Raw genomic sequence first — 16,975 nt, 5'->3', positions numbered from 1 at the left:
AATTTTGATGTGATAAAATTTGAATAAAAATTAATTAATTTTAAGTCGAAAATTTAAATAATTTTTTAAAATTATTATCTTAATTTTGTGTAATTAGGTTAAAAAAATGGACGTTGCTTTAACAATTTATTAATAAATTGTTAGAAATTAGAGTTTAATTAAATAAACTTGGGTGCTTATTTAATTAAATTGGGAAGTGGTTTTCTTTTAGATATGGAATTTTTACGTGTATATATGAATTTATATACATATAACTATTATGAAAAATGAAAATGATAATTATATTTGTTAAAATATAATTTGTTAAGGAAAGATTCATTTTGGAAAAAAGAAGATTAAGATAATTGTTGAGATATAATTATTTTAGGAAAGATATTGTATTGTTGAAAAAAAAAGATAAAGAAATTTATTTGAAGAGAAATATTTTGGAAAAAGATGTTGGGGTGAGAGAAAAAGAAGTTTAAAGTAATAGCTATATAATGAAAAATATAATTATTATTTAATAGGAGATAGTAAAGAGGAGAGAGAAAAAGTTTGTTTGGATGGGAGTGGGAGGTAAAGATTTGTTTGTGTTTGGGAAATGGGAGAGAAATGATAATAATAATATTATTATTGTAAATAAACCCCTCATTCTGCGTCTTCATCCTCTTCACAAATCTAAAGGAAAAACCCTAACCCTAGTCGTCGCTCCTCTCCAATCGACTGTCGCCACCATTGCCCCTCTCATTTTCCTTCTCCGTAGACGGCCGCCGTGAAGCTCCGTCCTAAACAGGTGTTGTTGTCATCGTCGAAACTCTTTGTCGCAAAGGTTGCTGTCAATCGAGCTGTCGAAGCCTCCTCCGTGCGTCGTCGCTCACCGCCAATCGTCCCTTCGTCGAAGCGTCATTCGATCCGCGTCAGTCGCCCAGCCAATTCTGCCTCAGTCGAGCCGGTTCCTCTCTATTCAAGCCATTTTGAGCCGCCACTCTTCATTTTTTGTCCTTTTTCCACCTATTTTGGTAAGTCTTAATGGGTTTTGAGTAGTACCCATTAAATGGAAATTTTGTACTCTAATTAATTTAATTTAGATTTTTCCATAATACCTTGGAAAATAATATGTGGAATTCTCCCAATAATATGTGGGTTTTGTCTTTTGAAAAGCTTCGACTGTGCTAAATAGGGAATAAACATTTAACAAATTTTGTGCTAAATAGGGAATAAACATTTAACAAATTTAGAGGTAAGAGACTCTACTATTAGACTTTCGAATTAAATTTAAGAGACGACATGTATTTATGATTATGTAATTGATGGTAGATAAGATGCATAACGCGATGCTATAGATTATGATTGAGGTTAAGTTGATGGCGATGATTGGTGATATGTTGTTAATGATGACTGTTATGTTTATGATTATTATGATTCATGATATGTTAATCACATGCTTAAGGACGTAACGATTAATATTCATGATATGTTATGATGCTTATGATGATGTCACATGCTTTTGGTTTATGGTGTGTCTTTTAACTTTACATGATAAGTTTTTTACCTCAGTTATATCGTGATCGGTCACTCGCACGACTAGGGGTTTATATCGTGATCGGTCACTCGCACGACTAGGGGTGTTCCTACGGGACTACTCGCACGATTAGGGGTGTACCTACGAATTACGTGCATGGTTAGGGGATAGTTATGTTATGTATAGGGGATAGTTATGTTATGTATACAGGATTGCCTGTTCCAACGGGATCACTCGCACGATTAGGGGTATACCTACTTATTACATATATGTTATGAAGTTTGTACCTGCGATCACTCGCACAACTAAGAGTGTCCCCATGGGATGCGATCACTCGCACAACTAAGAGTGTCCCCATGGGATGCGATCACTCGCACAACTAAGAGTGTCCCCATGGGATTGCTCGCATGATTTAGGGATATTCGTACGATCTCACCCCTCAGATGTGCTCCGTTGGACACATGATGCTATGTTAAACAGATCACCTAGTGGGACTAGTAGTGGGTCCTTCGGTGAGTATATTTATATGTCTATCAATATTTTTAAATTCTAACCATTTTACTTAAACATTTTGTTTTATTTATTTGTTTTTAGTTCTTTAAAATTGTTAGAACTTACGGGTCATGTTTTCAAAATTTCTTTTTGTTAAGTTTGATAACTTTATGTTTTTGTGAACATCTTGATATTTATTTTATAATGATTTTAGTTAACCTATTTTTTTTTTAAAATGTATTTGATCTTTATTTTTTGAGTAATGACCTTAACTTAATTTGAAAGCTCGGATTGTTACATTAAAAGCGACTATGTAAGCAAACTAAAATGAAATAGTAATTCTTATAATGAAATTGCCAAAGTGAAACATAACTTAATAGTAAAAATATAACTTCAAAAAAATAATTAAAACTTTGAAATAGCTAGATCGAATTATGAGCAAACAAAATGTAAATTTTGTAATTTGAACATTAAAGCTAACTTTTGCTCAACATTTCACAATTAATTGACTATAAAAGTAGATAGACTTCATTTTGTTTGTATGACATTATACCATTATTGTTTCAAGTTACACACACACACATATATATATACATATATATATAATTCAACTCCAACAATTGTTTCAAAACTTAAATGGGGTTTTCGAGTCCATAACAAAAGCTCTAAGAAACACCCGCCAAAATACTTTTTTTTAGATAAAATGTTTTTCTACAAATGCTATATAAATAACATAGTAATTGTAAGGAGTAACAATTTTAAAAATTATAATTAAGTATATAAAAAATATTTTTTAAAATTGCAAATATAACAAAATATATCAATGATAAACCTCTATTGTTGATAGAATCTTATAATGATAAATCAATATTTGAAACATGGTCGATTTTAAGATATTTGTAACTTTCTTTTTAAATCTTGCTAGGTGTGCTAATATTTTAAATATAATTGCTATATTTGTTACCTCTAATAATAAATAAAAATACACCTCGTGTACGATCTATCAATAGTAAATAAAAACTAAAATCCAAAATACGAAAGTCCAAGAATTCATATTTTGAAGATTTTTCTTTGCTTGAGCACAATAAGAGATGGAAGATTCTAATTACAGACTCCTTGGTCGTTCACTCACTTTAGGTAAGTCGAGCTGAGTGCATTCGGCTATTTACAAGAACTATGCAGAGGCTCTTAGTTTGATGCAGAAATTACAATCTCATTGCTTCGCATCTCAAACCACTTGGGCTATTTGTTAGTTCATAATATGAACAAACATTGACAATGCCAAGGACATCAAATTGTTGTTCATACTCTTTTACATATCATATTTTTGCAATAGAATTGTTTAGAATCACAGACAAATAGAACCTCTATCTAGCAAAAGGTGTTACTTCACTCTCTCTGAAATTCCTACTAACTGCATTTGATTTTCTCATATCAGAGTAAACATTTCTTCTTTTTCGAGCTTTCTCTAACGCCAAACACTCGCTCAACTCCGAAACTACTTCTTTCATGCTTGGCCTATCAATGGAATTCAATGACAAACATTTCATTGCAATCTCCACTGCCTTCCAAGCAGAACTCAAGTCAAAGTTTTCCCTCACCTTCTGATCAACAATACTCCTTATATCACCCGTTTTCAGCAATTGCATAACCCATTGGCTTATATGATATTTCTGTGAAGAAGCTCTGTCGATCATCAGGACTGGACGGGAAGTGACGATTTCCAATATAAGAACTCCGAAACCATAAACATCACTTTTCTCAGTCAACCAGCCAGTTGCATAATACCTGCACCCAAGATCCATGAATTGGTTTTGGAAAGTATAAGAAGTTTCATATATTGATTTATTGAGTCTATAGGGATATATGCAAGAACAGTAAAGTCATTCAACTATTTGTGTGTTTTATTATAATGGTGATTTCACACAAACCTGCCTTTTATGTTAGTCTCTCTGTTGCCGTATTATAGATACCGACTATTTAGTCTATTCAAAGAATATAGATTAATAAAGGATGAAAACCTACTCCAGATCAAGCCCCATTGAGAAAAGAAATTCGAGGGGGTTGCTTCATCAAGGGTGGTTGGATTCATGTTTGCGGTTTTTGGAAGTTTTAAGTGGTGGTTTTTGGAAGTTTTGTTGGGCTCTATTTCGTTCTTTTGTTGGAAGGTTTTAGAGCGTTATTAAAAAGTTTCTTTTGAAGAATCCTTGTGTTGGTTCATCAATTCGTGCATTGTTGAAAAATTTTCAGTTTGTTCTTTGTTGGTTGGTGCTCATTTTTTCGGTTTCTTTGGTAGCTCGTTTTGTAATGCCTTTGTTTATCCATATTTGAAGTAAACGTGCCGATCGAAGTTGTTTGACAGTTGATCTCTATTTGATTGTATTATTCATTCGTATATTTTTTCTCCTTTTGAGAGTTTGCGTCTCTTAAACTTTCTTTCTTTTCACTACATCAATGTGAAGTTGATAAAAAACCAAAATATACTTACTCAGGATCGAGATAACCATTGGTCCCCGCAACAACAGTCGTCATATGAGTACGACTTTCGGTTGGAAAACTCTTTGATAGACCAAAATCAGCTATTTTAGCTTGGAATCTTTCAGTCAAAAGGATGTTTGCAGATTTCACATCTCTATGAACAATTGGTGGCTTACAACCATGATGCAGATACTCCAGCCCTAGATTTCAAAGACCTCATTCAATCCAAAGAGCAATCATAAACAATACAAAAACATTGTTATAAACAACATTAGCTAGAATTGCATCCAACCTTGAGCTGAATTGACTGCTACTTGCATCCTTTCCTCCCAACTGAGAAAACTGGCTTTGCTACCTACATATCATTTTAATCTTCAGTTACTATTCACTAGTCAATATTGATGATAACGAACCTATAGAAAATGTAAGAATGGCTTGAATCTATTATCTAGAATTTGTATTCAACACATTTAATTATGTATGGTTATTTATGATTATGACTCTAAGGTAGAGAAGTCCAGTATAGAAACCCTCAAACCCTAGTAACGTCGTTCTATATTTTATAACATCCTCACTAATAATATCGTATCGTTCTCCCTCTGACTTGTGGACGTAGCCAACACACCGTTAGTGAATCATGTAAATCTGTGTGTACTCTCTCTTTTTCTACATTTGTCATATTCTTTGTTTATGGGAATTCGTAACAAGAAAAAGGGTTAAAAATGGTGTTATTCTCTCTAAAATAGAAATTCAAACAGCAAAAGAAACCTGATAGATGCTCTTTTAAGTTGCCATTGTTTATGTACTCATAAATTAGAACCAGGTTGGTTTTTTCGCAGCAGTATCCAACAAGGCTGGTCAAGTTTCGATGATGAATTCTCAACAAAAGTTTAACCTGTAATATAAACAAAGGAATACTTTTCATGATACAGAACAGAAAAGTAGAAAGAGAAATCAAGATTTGTTCAAGCAATTGAAAACAATAACACAAGCATTCAAGAAAACTAATGAAGAACAATAATCAATCGAAGAAGAATCAAAGACATCATGGAGCTTAGAGTGGTATCTATTTTTTACTTCAAAACTTTTTTATTTCAGGACACGAAGTTTCATAATCAGGTCCTTTCTTTTGAAGAAAATCTTTTGTAACTCTTTTGGATTTCGTTCCGCCCTTCTTTCGAATCCATTTATATTTCTCTTAAAGTAAAATTCATCCTTTGTTTTTTTCCTTTTTACTTGGGTCTCTTTCACTTGTTTACTGACGCTAGGCCTTTTTTCTTTCTCGAAAAATGGATGGATAAATACCTTCTTCAACTTAGTTCTTGCAATTTTATTATATCCTTAAGATCAGGAAACGAGTGCCATCATAGATTCATAGGAATGTTTTGTCATTATTTATTGCCAGCACACACTGCCATATACCCAAAAGCTAACAGCTTAGCAGTAAATTCTTGTTTACTGACATATATAATCAACAAAAACACACCACGAATGAAATGTCTTGAATATGTTATTTGGTACTAGCACAACAAATACGGAGTCATGCCGGTGGGGTTTGGAAGCAACACCCCAAAACCTATTTAAAATTAGTATTCAACATATTTAATTATTTGTGGTTATTTATAATTATGACCCTCTTACTGGTACCATTATTCTATATTCTATAACATTCATTTTGATAATGTTTTCTCTTTATCCTGTAGATGTAGGCTTGTAGCTAACGCATTGTTAATGAATCATATAAATTTGTGCGTCAATCCTTTCTTCTTTTACATTTTTCATATTCTTTGTTTGGTGATTCGTAACAATAAGAATGTTCTTCCGTAACCATCTCGAATAAGATACTCTAGAAGAGCTAAGAACTAGACTAGAAACTAAAAAATCAAATCAGGATGATATTCAAGGACGGTGATGACGACGAATTACCTCTGCTTCAAATTCTTTATAACCTTGAACCGAAGACTTAAGGACCTTCACGGCGACTTGACTATCATCCAAATTACCAAGGAATACTTTTGAAAAACCCCCTTCTCCAATTTGTCTCTCAAAGTTGTTTGTTATACGCCGTATTTCAGAGTAAGATAGTTGCTGTTTATTTTCCTCTAGTTTTCCGAGTTTTATGACGGGCTGTTTCCGAGCTGTCAATAGGTGATGGTTTAAAAAGCATGATCATGAAAGTATGTCTTCAAACTCTCACAAATCTGCACAATAAAATTGTACTCTAACCTCTTTTTCTCCACAATATTATCAAGACTGATGTTGCAGCTAAGAGGACAAGAAACGATGAAACTATTGCTACAATTATAACAACGTAGCTCTTTTTCTTCTTTGGACAAGAAGATGAAGCACAAAGATCCGTGTTTCCTCCAGCTCCAACCCTTCCATAAAGCAAATGACAACATAATCAAGATTTTAAATTATAGTAGTAATCACTAACATTTATCTCCTTAAACACCATAGTTCTTGATCTTTGGAGATGTTTAATGATAGGTAAAACATATTGCATTTGTCAAAGAAATCTTTTTGTTTTAATAGGCACGAGAACGAATACATACAGAAACATCCATAAAAGATTGACAAAAACAAGAAAAATAGCATGAAAACAAACCAACACTATTGAAACTCTCTCGGAACAACTCAATTTTTTTAAAACTTGCAACAAAGATGACATACCTTATTGAAAGGGATCCGTTCTTCGATCTTTCCATGAGTTCGCTTGGTATAGAACCTAGGAGTGGATTGTCCCTCAAATCTCTGCAAATATATTGCCAGTCCGTTATTAGTTATCTAACAAAATATATTGATCATTCATTTTTTGTGAAAAGTTACTCACAGAACTTTCAAGGACGGCAATTTGGATAGAAAACCGGGCACTGGTCCACTCAAGTTATTGTTCGACAAATCCCTGGCATAAGCAGTTCACTTAGACCACTGATTATTGGTACAAAGAATGGGAAAAGCCCTTCTAGTTACATTATCAGAAAAACCATCAAACAAGGAGGTTGCATAATCATTCTTGACTTACAAATATTGTAATGATGTCAATTCAGATACATACGTAGTTATTTCCCCCACCAATCCACTTGAAGATAAGTTCCTGTTGTCGAGTTTATAGAAGTCCATGAAAGAAAATAGATAAGAATACAGCCAAAGGATAGTATTCTTGAAAACTCACAAGGTGGTGATTCTATTAGGACTCAGGTCATCGTAGCTACAAATAAGACCATCCCACAAAAAAGATTTTGGCTGGCATGGATCACCCTGCCAGTTCTTTCTCACTCCATAAAATGATTTGATGTTCATCAAAGCAGTAACTGCAATATCCAAATGCAAAACCGAAAGAGCATGAGAGTATGATTACATTGCATCTTATATTAAAAACTATTTTAAATAGCGAAACTACTTAAAATATTTACAAATACAGCAAAATTTTACTTTTTGCTATATCTGTAAATAAGTTGGTTCATTTTGCTATATTTGAAAACAGTCAAATGACGAAGAGAAATGTACTGTCAATTAAAATTCAGCACGTACTGTCCTGCTCATCGGTGCGTGATTGCAACGTGTCAAGCACCAAGTAGATTTCAAGAGCATTGAGGATGGGAGGAAGATTTGATGCATTAGTTTTTGATAATGAAAATGCAATTTTTTCTCCACTCAATGGGGCTACGCTAAACAATGTAGTTGACTGCAAGTAATCAGGAGAGAAAGGTCCATGAAAATAATTCCCATTTTGATAGATGTTAAATTCCCTTAATTGGTTGGCTTGAAGCTTTTCCAAATCAGCAAAGTGCAGGAATATATGATATCTAGCACTGGGATCTTCAGGAGCCCAGCGAAATTCCAGAGGATCACTAGCGTTATAGGTTGTGATGGCAGTGCTCATTACAATTCTTGGTAAATTATAAGAATTGCTACCTACCGAATCAACTGTAGATGAAGTGCTTATAATTTTATAGTTAAGAAAGTTAGAAGGCACCCAGATCCTATCAGAAATGTCATCATTGTACCTGAAAGAGACAAGGACATTCACTCATCAGCTTCAATAAAAGCAAAACAAGTTTCATTAACTTTTTTTTCGCATAAACATCTTACCTGACGGTTCTGTTGATCGTTGAACCAATGTCCAACCGTCTGTGGAGTGCTAGCAAATCAAAATCAGTGGCATAACTTGCATTTTTCAAAAGCCTAAGCTCCAATGCTGATATAAAAGGTGATCCAAAGCCAGTATTGACCAAACAAATGCATATGGAAGATGTAGGAAGTACATGTACAACTTCTTTGATTATGATGTTGGATTCATTCCCCATTACTACTGTATCCCATTTATCAACTCCCATGTATAGATCGAAAACTGGAGCACGACCTTGACCATCATAGTTTCCATACATAAAACTTGCTCTGGTCAAATACTTGTAACCTTTGCCTTGAGCAAGCTTTATGGTGTAACAGTTTCTTTCTCCTTCGGGAAAGCTTCTAACATACCGAAACTGTTGTGGAAGAGTGGTAGTGTTGAAATCCGATGATATGCTCTTACTTATTCCAGTTTCTGTGAAGTTTACATCAGAAATGTACTTTATGTTTGTTACACTGTCTTTGTAGCTTGAAATCCCTGAAATTCCACAATCAATGCTGATGAATCCTGAACAACAAAGAACACAAAGAGATGGACAGTTATTTTTCTTATAGAAGGATAATACCAATTTGAATATGCAACTGATTGAAACACAAGAAAAAACCTGACTGATCCTGTGCAGAAACAAGAAATGAAATGGCTAAAACAACAAAGATCTGAAGGAGGAAGTATTTTATCTGCTCCATAATCATTGGTCCTAATTGGAAAGAGAGCAACAAGAAATCATATGTGGGTGTTTATAGTGTGTTTATTTTTACGAAAACATGTAAAAAACAGCCTGATCGACCAAATCAAACAGCCTGATCGACCAAATCAAACAGCCTTTAGGAGCATTATATGACCCACTTACGCTAGCCATTCTTTTTATTATATCATTATGAAAATCCAGTTAAAGCCAAGTTGAATTATTTTAAGGACGTCTTATTAAAAAAGAATGTCGAAGGGAGGGAGACTTTACTCTCCATAGCTGTCATAGTTGACAGAAAAATCTTTAATCTCTCTTTATATGGTAAATGATTCTAAGTCAAATCAAAATCATTGACATCGTTGTTTATTCTATTATACAACATAACATTTAGGTTAAACTACTCAAAATGCTCTAATACTTCTACTTGTCTGGAGGTCAAAAATTCCATAATCCATTATTTCCTTATTTCTTTTCTTGCTAAATGATTTTAAGATAGAATCTCAAGTTATCTAATACGGAGTGAGAACCCAACAAGCTAAAATGGCATACCCCATTTACAACTCCTCCCCATGTCAACTTTCATTACGTGTTTTAACAATAAAATATTGTTTGGAGCATACTGAATCGATTTGCAAAATCAAAGTATAAGTAAAAGTTTTTAAACAAAAGTAAAACTAACTTCAAAGTCCATGTGGATCATAAAATAAGGATATGAATAAATTTATTTCGACAAAAACATTAAAAGACCGGTGCAAGAAAGAAAGAGATTGGAATAATAATAACCTGCATTGACAAATTCAGCGAGAATCTTGGAGAACCAGAGAGAGAGATAGAGTTGGAGAAAACACGAACTGGGAACGCGGAAAGATATACAATAAAGAAATGCAAAGTCAAAGATAGCGAAGAAGAGTAGAAATTGATCTGAAAGTAGAGAGAAATAATTGGTAACGAATTCTCAAAGCGTTGCTGAACTCTGAAGTAGTAACACTAACGACTAACTAACGATGATGATTGGCGCCTAGAGATGAAGGAGGAGAAGACGTTTGTTTGTGGGTTTTTCTTTTTCTTTAGAAAATTAGTTTGTTTGTCTCCGGACACTCTCCTTTGCATCCCACCAAATTAAAAATTGTATTTTCACGTAAATGGCAAGAATCTGGAATCGTCAAATTTAAACTTATAAAAATATTTACAATTATCATAAAATATCACATATTCTATCTTAATCGTATAAAAATATTTACAATTATCATAAAATATCACACAGTCTATCTTAATCGTAATATTTTGTTGTATTTTACCATTGCACAAGTTTAATTGTTGGAGGATTCAATTTTTATAATTTTCATAAGTTAGAGGATTTGTTTTTCTTAAAATATTTTTTTCGATAGTTAAATGGTATAATGCATCTACCACCGTACTTTAGGATAGTTTTTACAATTTATTATTCTTTTTAAAAAATCAAACCACACATAAAAATAGTTTTTTAATTTATCTATGCAAATCAGAGAATCAAATCAAAATTGATGTCTTAACTATCCGAAAAGAAATTATTGTTCATCTAATTCTCATCATTGCTCAACTCTACTTTGATAGTCATCATTTTTTTTCAAACGGTACAAGTTACAATCACACCTACGAGCTTTTAATTATAATAAGCTTTCAAACCTATACAAATGTTAAAATAGAACTTAAAATTACAAGTTCATATAATTTCAAAAACATTGTTAACACCGACCTTAGTTTATTAAGGTCAATTTCAATTACTAATAATGTCATATCCAATTACTAAATAAAAGTCGCATCACATCCAATGATTCGACTGTTTTAATATAAGCTTAAATCCTCATTGACTTTAGTTTATAATTGTTTTTTTTTTTGAACACATTCATTAAAACAACCAAAACTCTCAACAAACCTCATCACGAAGGGCAGAGGAAAACCAGTCTGGCATACAATCACAATAAAAACCCAATTCCTCGGACGGAGAAGAAGAGGAAAGAATCCTATAAACCCCCCATTTCAAAAAACGTTCGCAAGACGGTGAGCCACCTCATTCGAGGAGTGTAGGCACCAACAGAAAGAACGCGCCTAGGCATTGACAGCAACCAGCTCAATATCGCCCACAAGGGAACTGACCTCAAACAAATCCATCGACTCATGCAATATCAAGTTAATAAGCTCAATACAATCAGATTCCCCCAAAAAACAGGGGAAAAGAGCCTCCACCAAAGAAAGCAACAATATCGTTAAGGCCTGTCAACAAAGCCAAACCTTCGAGATACTTGATGGGCCACTTCACCAACACCTTCTCCCAACTGGTGTTATTGACTTTAGTTTATAATTTATTGATTGTGAGGTATAATTGACAAATTATCTTCTAACAGAATAATACTAATCATCATAAGATCTTCTATTTTACTAGTGGCAAGACAAAATCCATTCCATTCAGTTCAACCATTTTGGTAGTCAATACAAACCAGACAAATTAAACGATGGATTTCTTCTGATCCAACCTTGAGCGGAAAATAATTTCTTTAAAATTAATCGATTCAATTAGGCGTAAATAGAATTGAACTAAAACCAACCTTACATACCTGTATTTAAAATATTAATTGATCAACTGATCAATAAGTAATGGAAAAGAAAGGAAAAATTTAGAGTTGGTTTGAAATAACTTTCTAAGTTTTACCAAGTTTTAAAAAAATGATTTCAAGTGCAAGGAAAATATTTTTTAGAAAGTTCAGTTCAAACAAGCCTTAGGAATAACATCTAAACTAAAGATAGCTATATACCTTTTTTGTGCTGTAATCTGCAGAACATTATAAGACCAACATAAGCTTAAGTCTAATTCATATGGATTAAACCATGTTTCGTCAAAAAGCAAACAAATCAACCTTGTGTCAATGCTGGGAACGAATCGGTAGTTAGTGTAGCAACATCAGAATTCAGAGACAAGGTGTGTCTATTCATGTCTTGCAGCTGTGATTATAAAAGAGGGCAATAAATAAAACTAACATCAAAATACATCAGTATTTTTCAAGTTCATATCATTGGCTCTGAAAAAGCAAACAAAGATATAGACAGCAGGCAGCCAGACAGGGAACTGAAAATGAAGATGATCAATGAACAGCGTTGTGCTACAAAAATATATAATCACATACCTGTGTACACGGTCAATGCCTGGCCTCCACATCTTTCCAACAGAAGGAAAAAAAAAAAAAAAAAAAGATTTGGCATGTCGTATTGCCAAATCTATTGGCCGTTTCAGTCGATCTCCATCAGGTTTCATTGCCTCTTTAGTATCAGGATGATAACTAAAAATAAACTTGCTTCCAATGCATGTGAGACGTTATATGTTGACTGACAACTGACAAGCTAAAGGTTGTTTGTAATGGCTCTTTAAACACGACAAGTCTTGGCTTGGTAGTCACAACCATCATAAACTTCTAATCCTGGCTCATCCAGTTGATCTTCCCTAAAGCAAGCGCATCGTTTGCTCATCTTCCCGGTCAATGCAATTTCTAGAGGCCTCTGTACCAACCTCGGGAAGCCATCATCACACCAGACCTAAGGGTGTGTTAAAAAGAAAGTCAAATTGTCACAATCTAAAAAACAAGCTTTCGCTGAGAGAAATGAAAGAACACAATATTCATTTCTCAGACTTATCATCAAATATATCTCTTAGGTAGATTGCATAAATTCTAGATAATGTTATAAGAAGTAAACATAGAGAAGCTGATAGGAAAATCCCAAGACTAGATCGAGGAATATATACCTCACCACCTTCTCCCTGACTCCATCTCGAATTACAACTCGGCAGTTTATCTTCCTCTTTCTTTTGTTTCTTCAAAAGCTGTGCACCTCTGGCAGCCTTTGCCTCGGCTCCCTTTAAATGCTTAGTGGGGTTTCCTTGATCATCATAGTAAAGACCCACCAACTTACCTACAAGTCTGTAATGAAGGCCAAGAGCATTACTCTCGATCATTTATTCCCATAATAACATGTATCATTCACAAATCAGTCGTCTTTTAATAAATTAACCAAAGTTCCATACTCAAAATACATGCATAACAGTTTCAATAATTGTCATCACGTGTCATATAAGATAATAGACACTACAACTGCCAACTTACGTGTAGGTTTTTTGGTAAAAACTCCGCCATTCAACAACACTCTTGATCTACAAGATTAGTTAGTGCAACAGTCAGATGTAGAAAGCAAGTATATAAATAATATACACTGAGGTATTTGTCACACTAATGCAATAAGATAAAAAGATAAACTATTCTCTATGGTAGAATGCTTCATTGAAAACTCAATAGAAAATTGTAGCATTATACCAAAGAGTGGAATGATGGGTTTCGATGGGCAGAAGTTCTACAAAGCTAAAGAATGCGAGCACAAACAATAAGCAACAGTAAATATTTAAGGGCAATTCCTTGCCCTTATTGAAAATTTATATAAGCAATTAGAGTACCTCAGCATTTGACAAACCCCGCAAAGAATCAGTGAGTCCTTCCCCTATGACAATAACAAATGATAGAGTTCAATTGACACTTAAATGGTGTTTAGATAATGACACGTATGAAACACTTTTCTTCTATGGATCATTTTTTCTTAGTTCTTATTCCCAACCACTCTCTCCCTCTCCTCGCCCTTGCCCTATAGACAACGAGTGACTTAGTACATATTTCTTGTTGACATCCCAAAGAAAATAAAGGTTTCACCATATCTCTAGGCCACTCAGATGGTCTGTTATATTGCGTTAGTAGTAAACAAAGTTGTAAATTTATTACTAGAAATTGACAAAATATTTATCCTTCAGGAAAAGAAACCATAAATACCTGTGAAGTTTCCTGATACAAATGCACGAGAAGCGTCTCTGTTCTTAGAAACAACCACGATGAAAAAAAATATATCAATGCATTACCATATGTACATGGGAAGACTAAAACAAAGTGGCAATTAATTATCAAGGTCTTGTTAAAAGAAACCAAACATATTTGGATCAGTAAGGAACTAGTAAAATTTAAATTGGAAATTTATGCTTTATAAAAGTCTTCAACACTGTCCTTGGTGGAAAGTATAGCAGAAGGAAAATGAGTGGCAAGTACAGCAGAGGGAAAATGGCCCATCAAGATATTAATACTGAAATTAATAGCCACAAAAGACAAACACAAATGCACAAAGAAAAAAAACATGACAACTGAACCATTGACAGAACAGATGATTCAAAAGCTTTGTCATGCAGTATAAGACGAAACGGAAGATGCAAGAGATTAACGAGAAAAGAAGAGATCACGAACCTTCCAGCAAAATGATTATAGCCTCCTCCCACACCATAGTGAGATTTTCCTTTTGTCACATCAAATACCGATCTGAAAAATCCAATTATTAGAGGTTAAATAGCAAGGGATTGATTCTCATGAAATAACCCTTTCGCTTAACCATGTCACAATTGACATGCTTTCCTATACGTTGTCGGGATAAGGATGTTTCAACCCAAGACCTTTTGTATTTCTTATGTTCAGACTAATGATATAACTTCAAAAGCACCACCACAAAAAAGATGAGGCTAACGGGTTCAACAGCCAACACTTTAAATTATCATAATTTATTTTGTCCATTTTCTACACAATCTCATAAATCATAAATTAAGAAACAGAAACATGGTTTGACTATTGTGTCTTTGTACGAGACTTGTATCAGACACTAGAAGAAGAAGAGAGGGGGGAAGGGAAAATAACATAGACAAAGTTTTGGAGGGTGAGTTGGAAGGAAGGCGGAGAGTACCCAAGAATTCCAAGAAGGATAGGCAATCCCTTGTCTGTTCCATTATACAAAGCTAGCTCATCAACTTTGAAGAGTTTCTACAAAACCAAACAAGAACTTAAAATAAAAGTATAAGACTCTACCAACTTAAATTGTTTAGAAATTGAAGCCTCCATCTCTCCATCAACACGTTCAACAGATTGGAATTACAAAATTTAAAGGAAATCTAGTCATTTCTTTATTTCATATACGCTTTGCATGGCATAAAATGTGCAAAGAAACCTACAAATTTCTTTATTTCATCTACGAATGGATCTCGCTAATCTTACATGTGAACAAACCACCTTCAAAAGCAACAACAGAAACCATTGATGAAAAAAAAATAGCAAGCAGAAAAGGGTGGTTGTTGGACATATGCATAGAAGATTTTAAATTCTTGTTCGCTGATACGAGAAGCTCCGTGCCTAAATGGGTGAGCTGGATGCAAAGGAGTATCCCATACATCAAATTCTTCATATTCACCAATGGAAGGCTTAGGAATAGGGTATATTAGGAATTAAGGAAAGAGACCCAATTTCTTCTTTCCTCTTTCTGATTGTCAGAGATGTTCTGAGTGCTTAACAATTTATTTGATGACAAACTGCTACACGTTTGAGCAAGTAACTACACAAAAGTTGATCCACGGATCCTCCAAAAGGTCAATTTTCTAACCGATGCCCCTTCATAAGATAGGGAAACCTTCATCAAATACTTTAAAAATCCAGAGAATGTTCGACTAGAGCATTAGTATTAACAATAAATCTGCCTCTCTTGCCTAGCTATAATTGACTGCTATAAAGAGCCTTTTTCATGCCACAAGCACAACCGTTCTAAACCAGAAACCACGTCTCCAATCTTCCTTTCAATCAATGTAACCACTTTGAGTGCAATTTTTAAATTAAATTCAATTTCTCCCATTTATCAAACTCTAATCACCGGGTCCCAATAAAATAATGGCAACCAACCATTTATGCCATAGCAGCAGAAAACAACGCCAGGAACCCCATCTCAAAACATTTAACCAAAGGCCATCTGTCCCTCAACTAGAAACGGTAACCAAACTGTGGGTAAAATTCCCGCCATCAAATCAATAACCCATTTTCCATAGCATTAAGTAGCACATCCAAAAAATCTCGCCCACATGTAGAACGAACTAAAGATGTTAAACAGTTTGACAATCATAAGTGGAGCTCTACCAAATCCCAAAAAACGCTTTCTGATAAATATACTCGAAAATTCATAAAGTACCAGCATACTCTTAATAACAGAAAGGAGAGACATGACTTCAGACAAAAGATCAAGATAGAAATACTAGTTGTCTTTCAAAACTAAATACAAGTATAATTAACAAGCCCGTGATCTTCATCAAACTTCAACAAGAAGAAGCTCGTACCTGTTGAGCGGAGGGAGAGATGGAGGAGATCTTGTATCGGGATTTGAAGGAAACCCCGATGAAAAGCGCAAAGATAGCCACTATAGAAGCTAAAACCCATCCCGTGATCTTTCCCCCCATTTCCTTGCCCTTCACCGAGCTCGAACTCCCATGCGCATGGGCTTCTTCACTGGGTTTTTGCTGAGAGAGATCAGTGGCCATTGTCATGAAGCCGATTGCCAAAGCTAGAAGTTTCTTAAAATGAATAGTTTTAGGACAATTTAGATATAAATACACAAAATTGTCCTCTATTAAATTTCTCTTTCTCTTTTCCTTTCCCTCTTCCACGTTCGTTTTCCCTTCTCTCCACAATCGCTTTCTCTTCTCTTTCGGGTAGAGTTTCCTTTTCTTTCTCTTTCGTGTAGAACAACTGAAGTAAAAACATTGTGGTTCGATACTCTGCTCCAGTGTCGTTCGGAGATACTCCGGCCATTCGTC

The 16,975-nt window shown here is 34.3% G+C and overlaps 2 protein-coding genes across 4 annotated transcripts; both read right to left on the bottom strand.

Moving 5' to 3' along the window:
* Window positions 1–3,033: 3,033 nt before the first annotated feature.
* LOC103502494 (putative leucine-rich repeat receptor-like protein kinase At2g19210) lies at window positions 3,034–9,372 on the bottom strand. Its single transcript, XM_008466438.3, has 13 exons — window positions 9,211–9,372; window positions 8,567–9,113; window positions 8,006–8,481; window positions 7,647–7,785; window positions 7,497–7,568; window positions 7,305–7,376; window positions 7,145–7,225; window positions 6,698–6,849; window positions 6,398–6,609; window positions 5,240–5,366; window positions 4,764–4,826; window positions 4,482–4,671; window positions 3,034–3,781 (listed from the first exon to the last, which is right to left on the bottom strand). The coding sequence occupies exons 1-13, from the start codon at window positions 9,296–9,298 to the stop codon at window positions 3,361–3,363; spliced, it is 2,640 nt and encodes an 879-aa protein (XP_008464660.2). The 5' UTR covers window positions 9,299–9,372; the 3' UTR covers window positions 3,034–3,360.
* A 1,744-nt stretch (window positions 9,373–11,116) lies between these two features.
* On the bottom strand, window positions 11,117–16,744 carry LOC103502493 (membrane-associated progesterone-binding protein 4). Of its 3 annotated transcripts, XR_007822660.1 has the most exons (10): window positions 16,499–16,744; window positions 15,088–15,164; window positions 14,601–14,672; window positions 14,139–14,176; window positions 13,772–13,815; window positions 13,428–13,474; window positions 13,070–13,244; window positions 12,456–12,861; window positions 12,189–12,273; window positions 11,117–12,103 (listed from the first exon to the last, which is right to left on the bottom strand). XR_007822660.1 is itself a non-coding variant. In XM_008466437.3 (8 exons), the coding sequence occupies exons 1-8, from the start codon at window positions 16,703–16,705 to the stop codon at window positions 12,694–12,696; spliced, it is 828 nt and encodes a 275-aa protein (XP_008464659.2). In that variant the 5' UTR covers window positions 16,706–16,744; the 3' UTR covers window positions 12,280–12,693. The 3 variants fall into 3 exon arrangements, 1 of the variants encoding a protein (XP_008464659.2); XR_540559.3 differs by having other exon boundaries at window positions 11,117–12,273; XM_008466437.3 differs by lacking the exons at window positions 11,117–12,103; window positions 12,189–12,273 and having other exon boundaries at window positions 12,280–12,861.
* Window positions 16,745–16,975: the final 231 nt, after the last annotated feature.

Source organism: Cucumis melo, chromosome 7 (genome assembly GCF_025177605.1).
Source record: "Cucumis melo cultivar AY chromosome 7, USDA_Cmelo_AY_1.0, whole genome shotgun sequence".
NCBI lineage: Eukaryota > Viridiplantae > Streptophyta > Magnoliopsida > Cucurbitales > Cucurbitaceae > Cucumis > Cucumis melo.
Note: the sequence above shows the minus strand (reverse complement) of the source record. Positions and strands in the feature narration are given on the sequence as shown.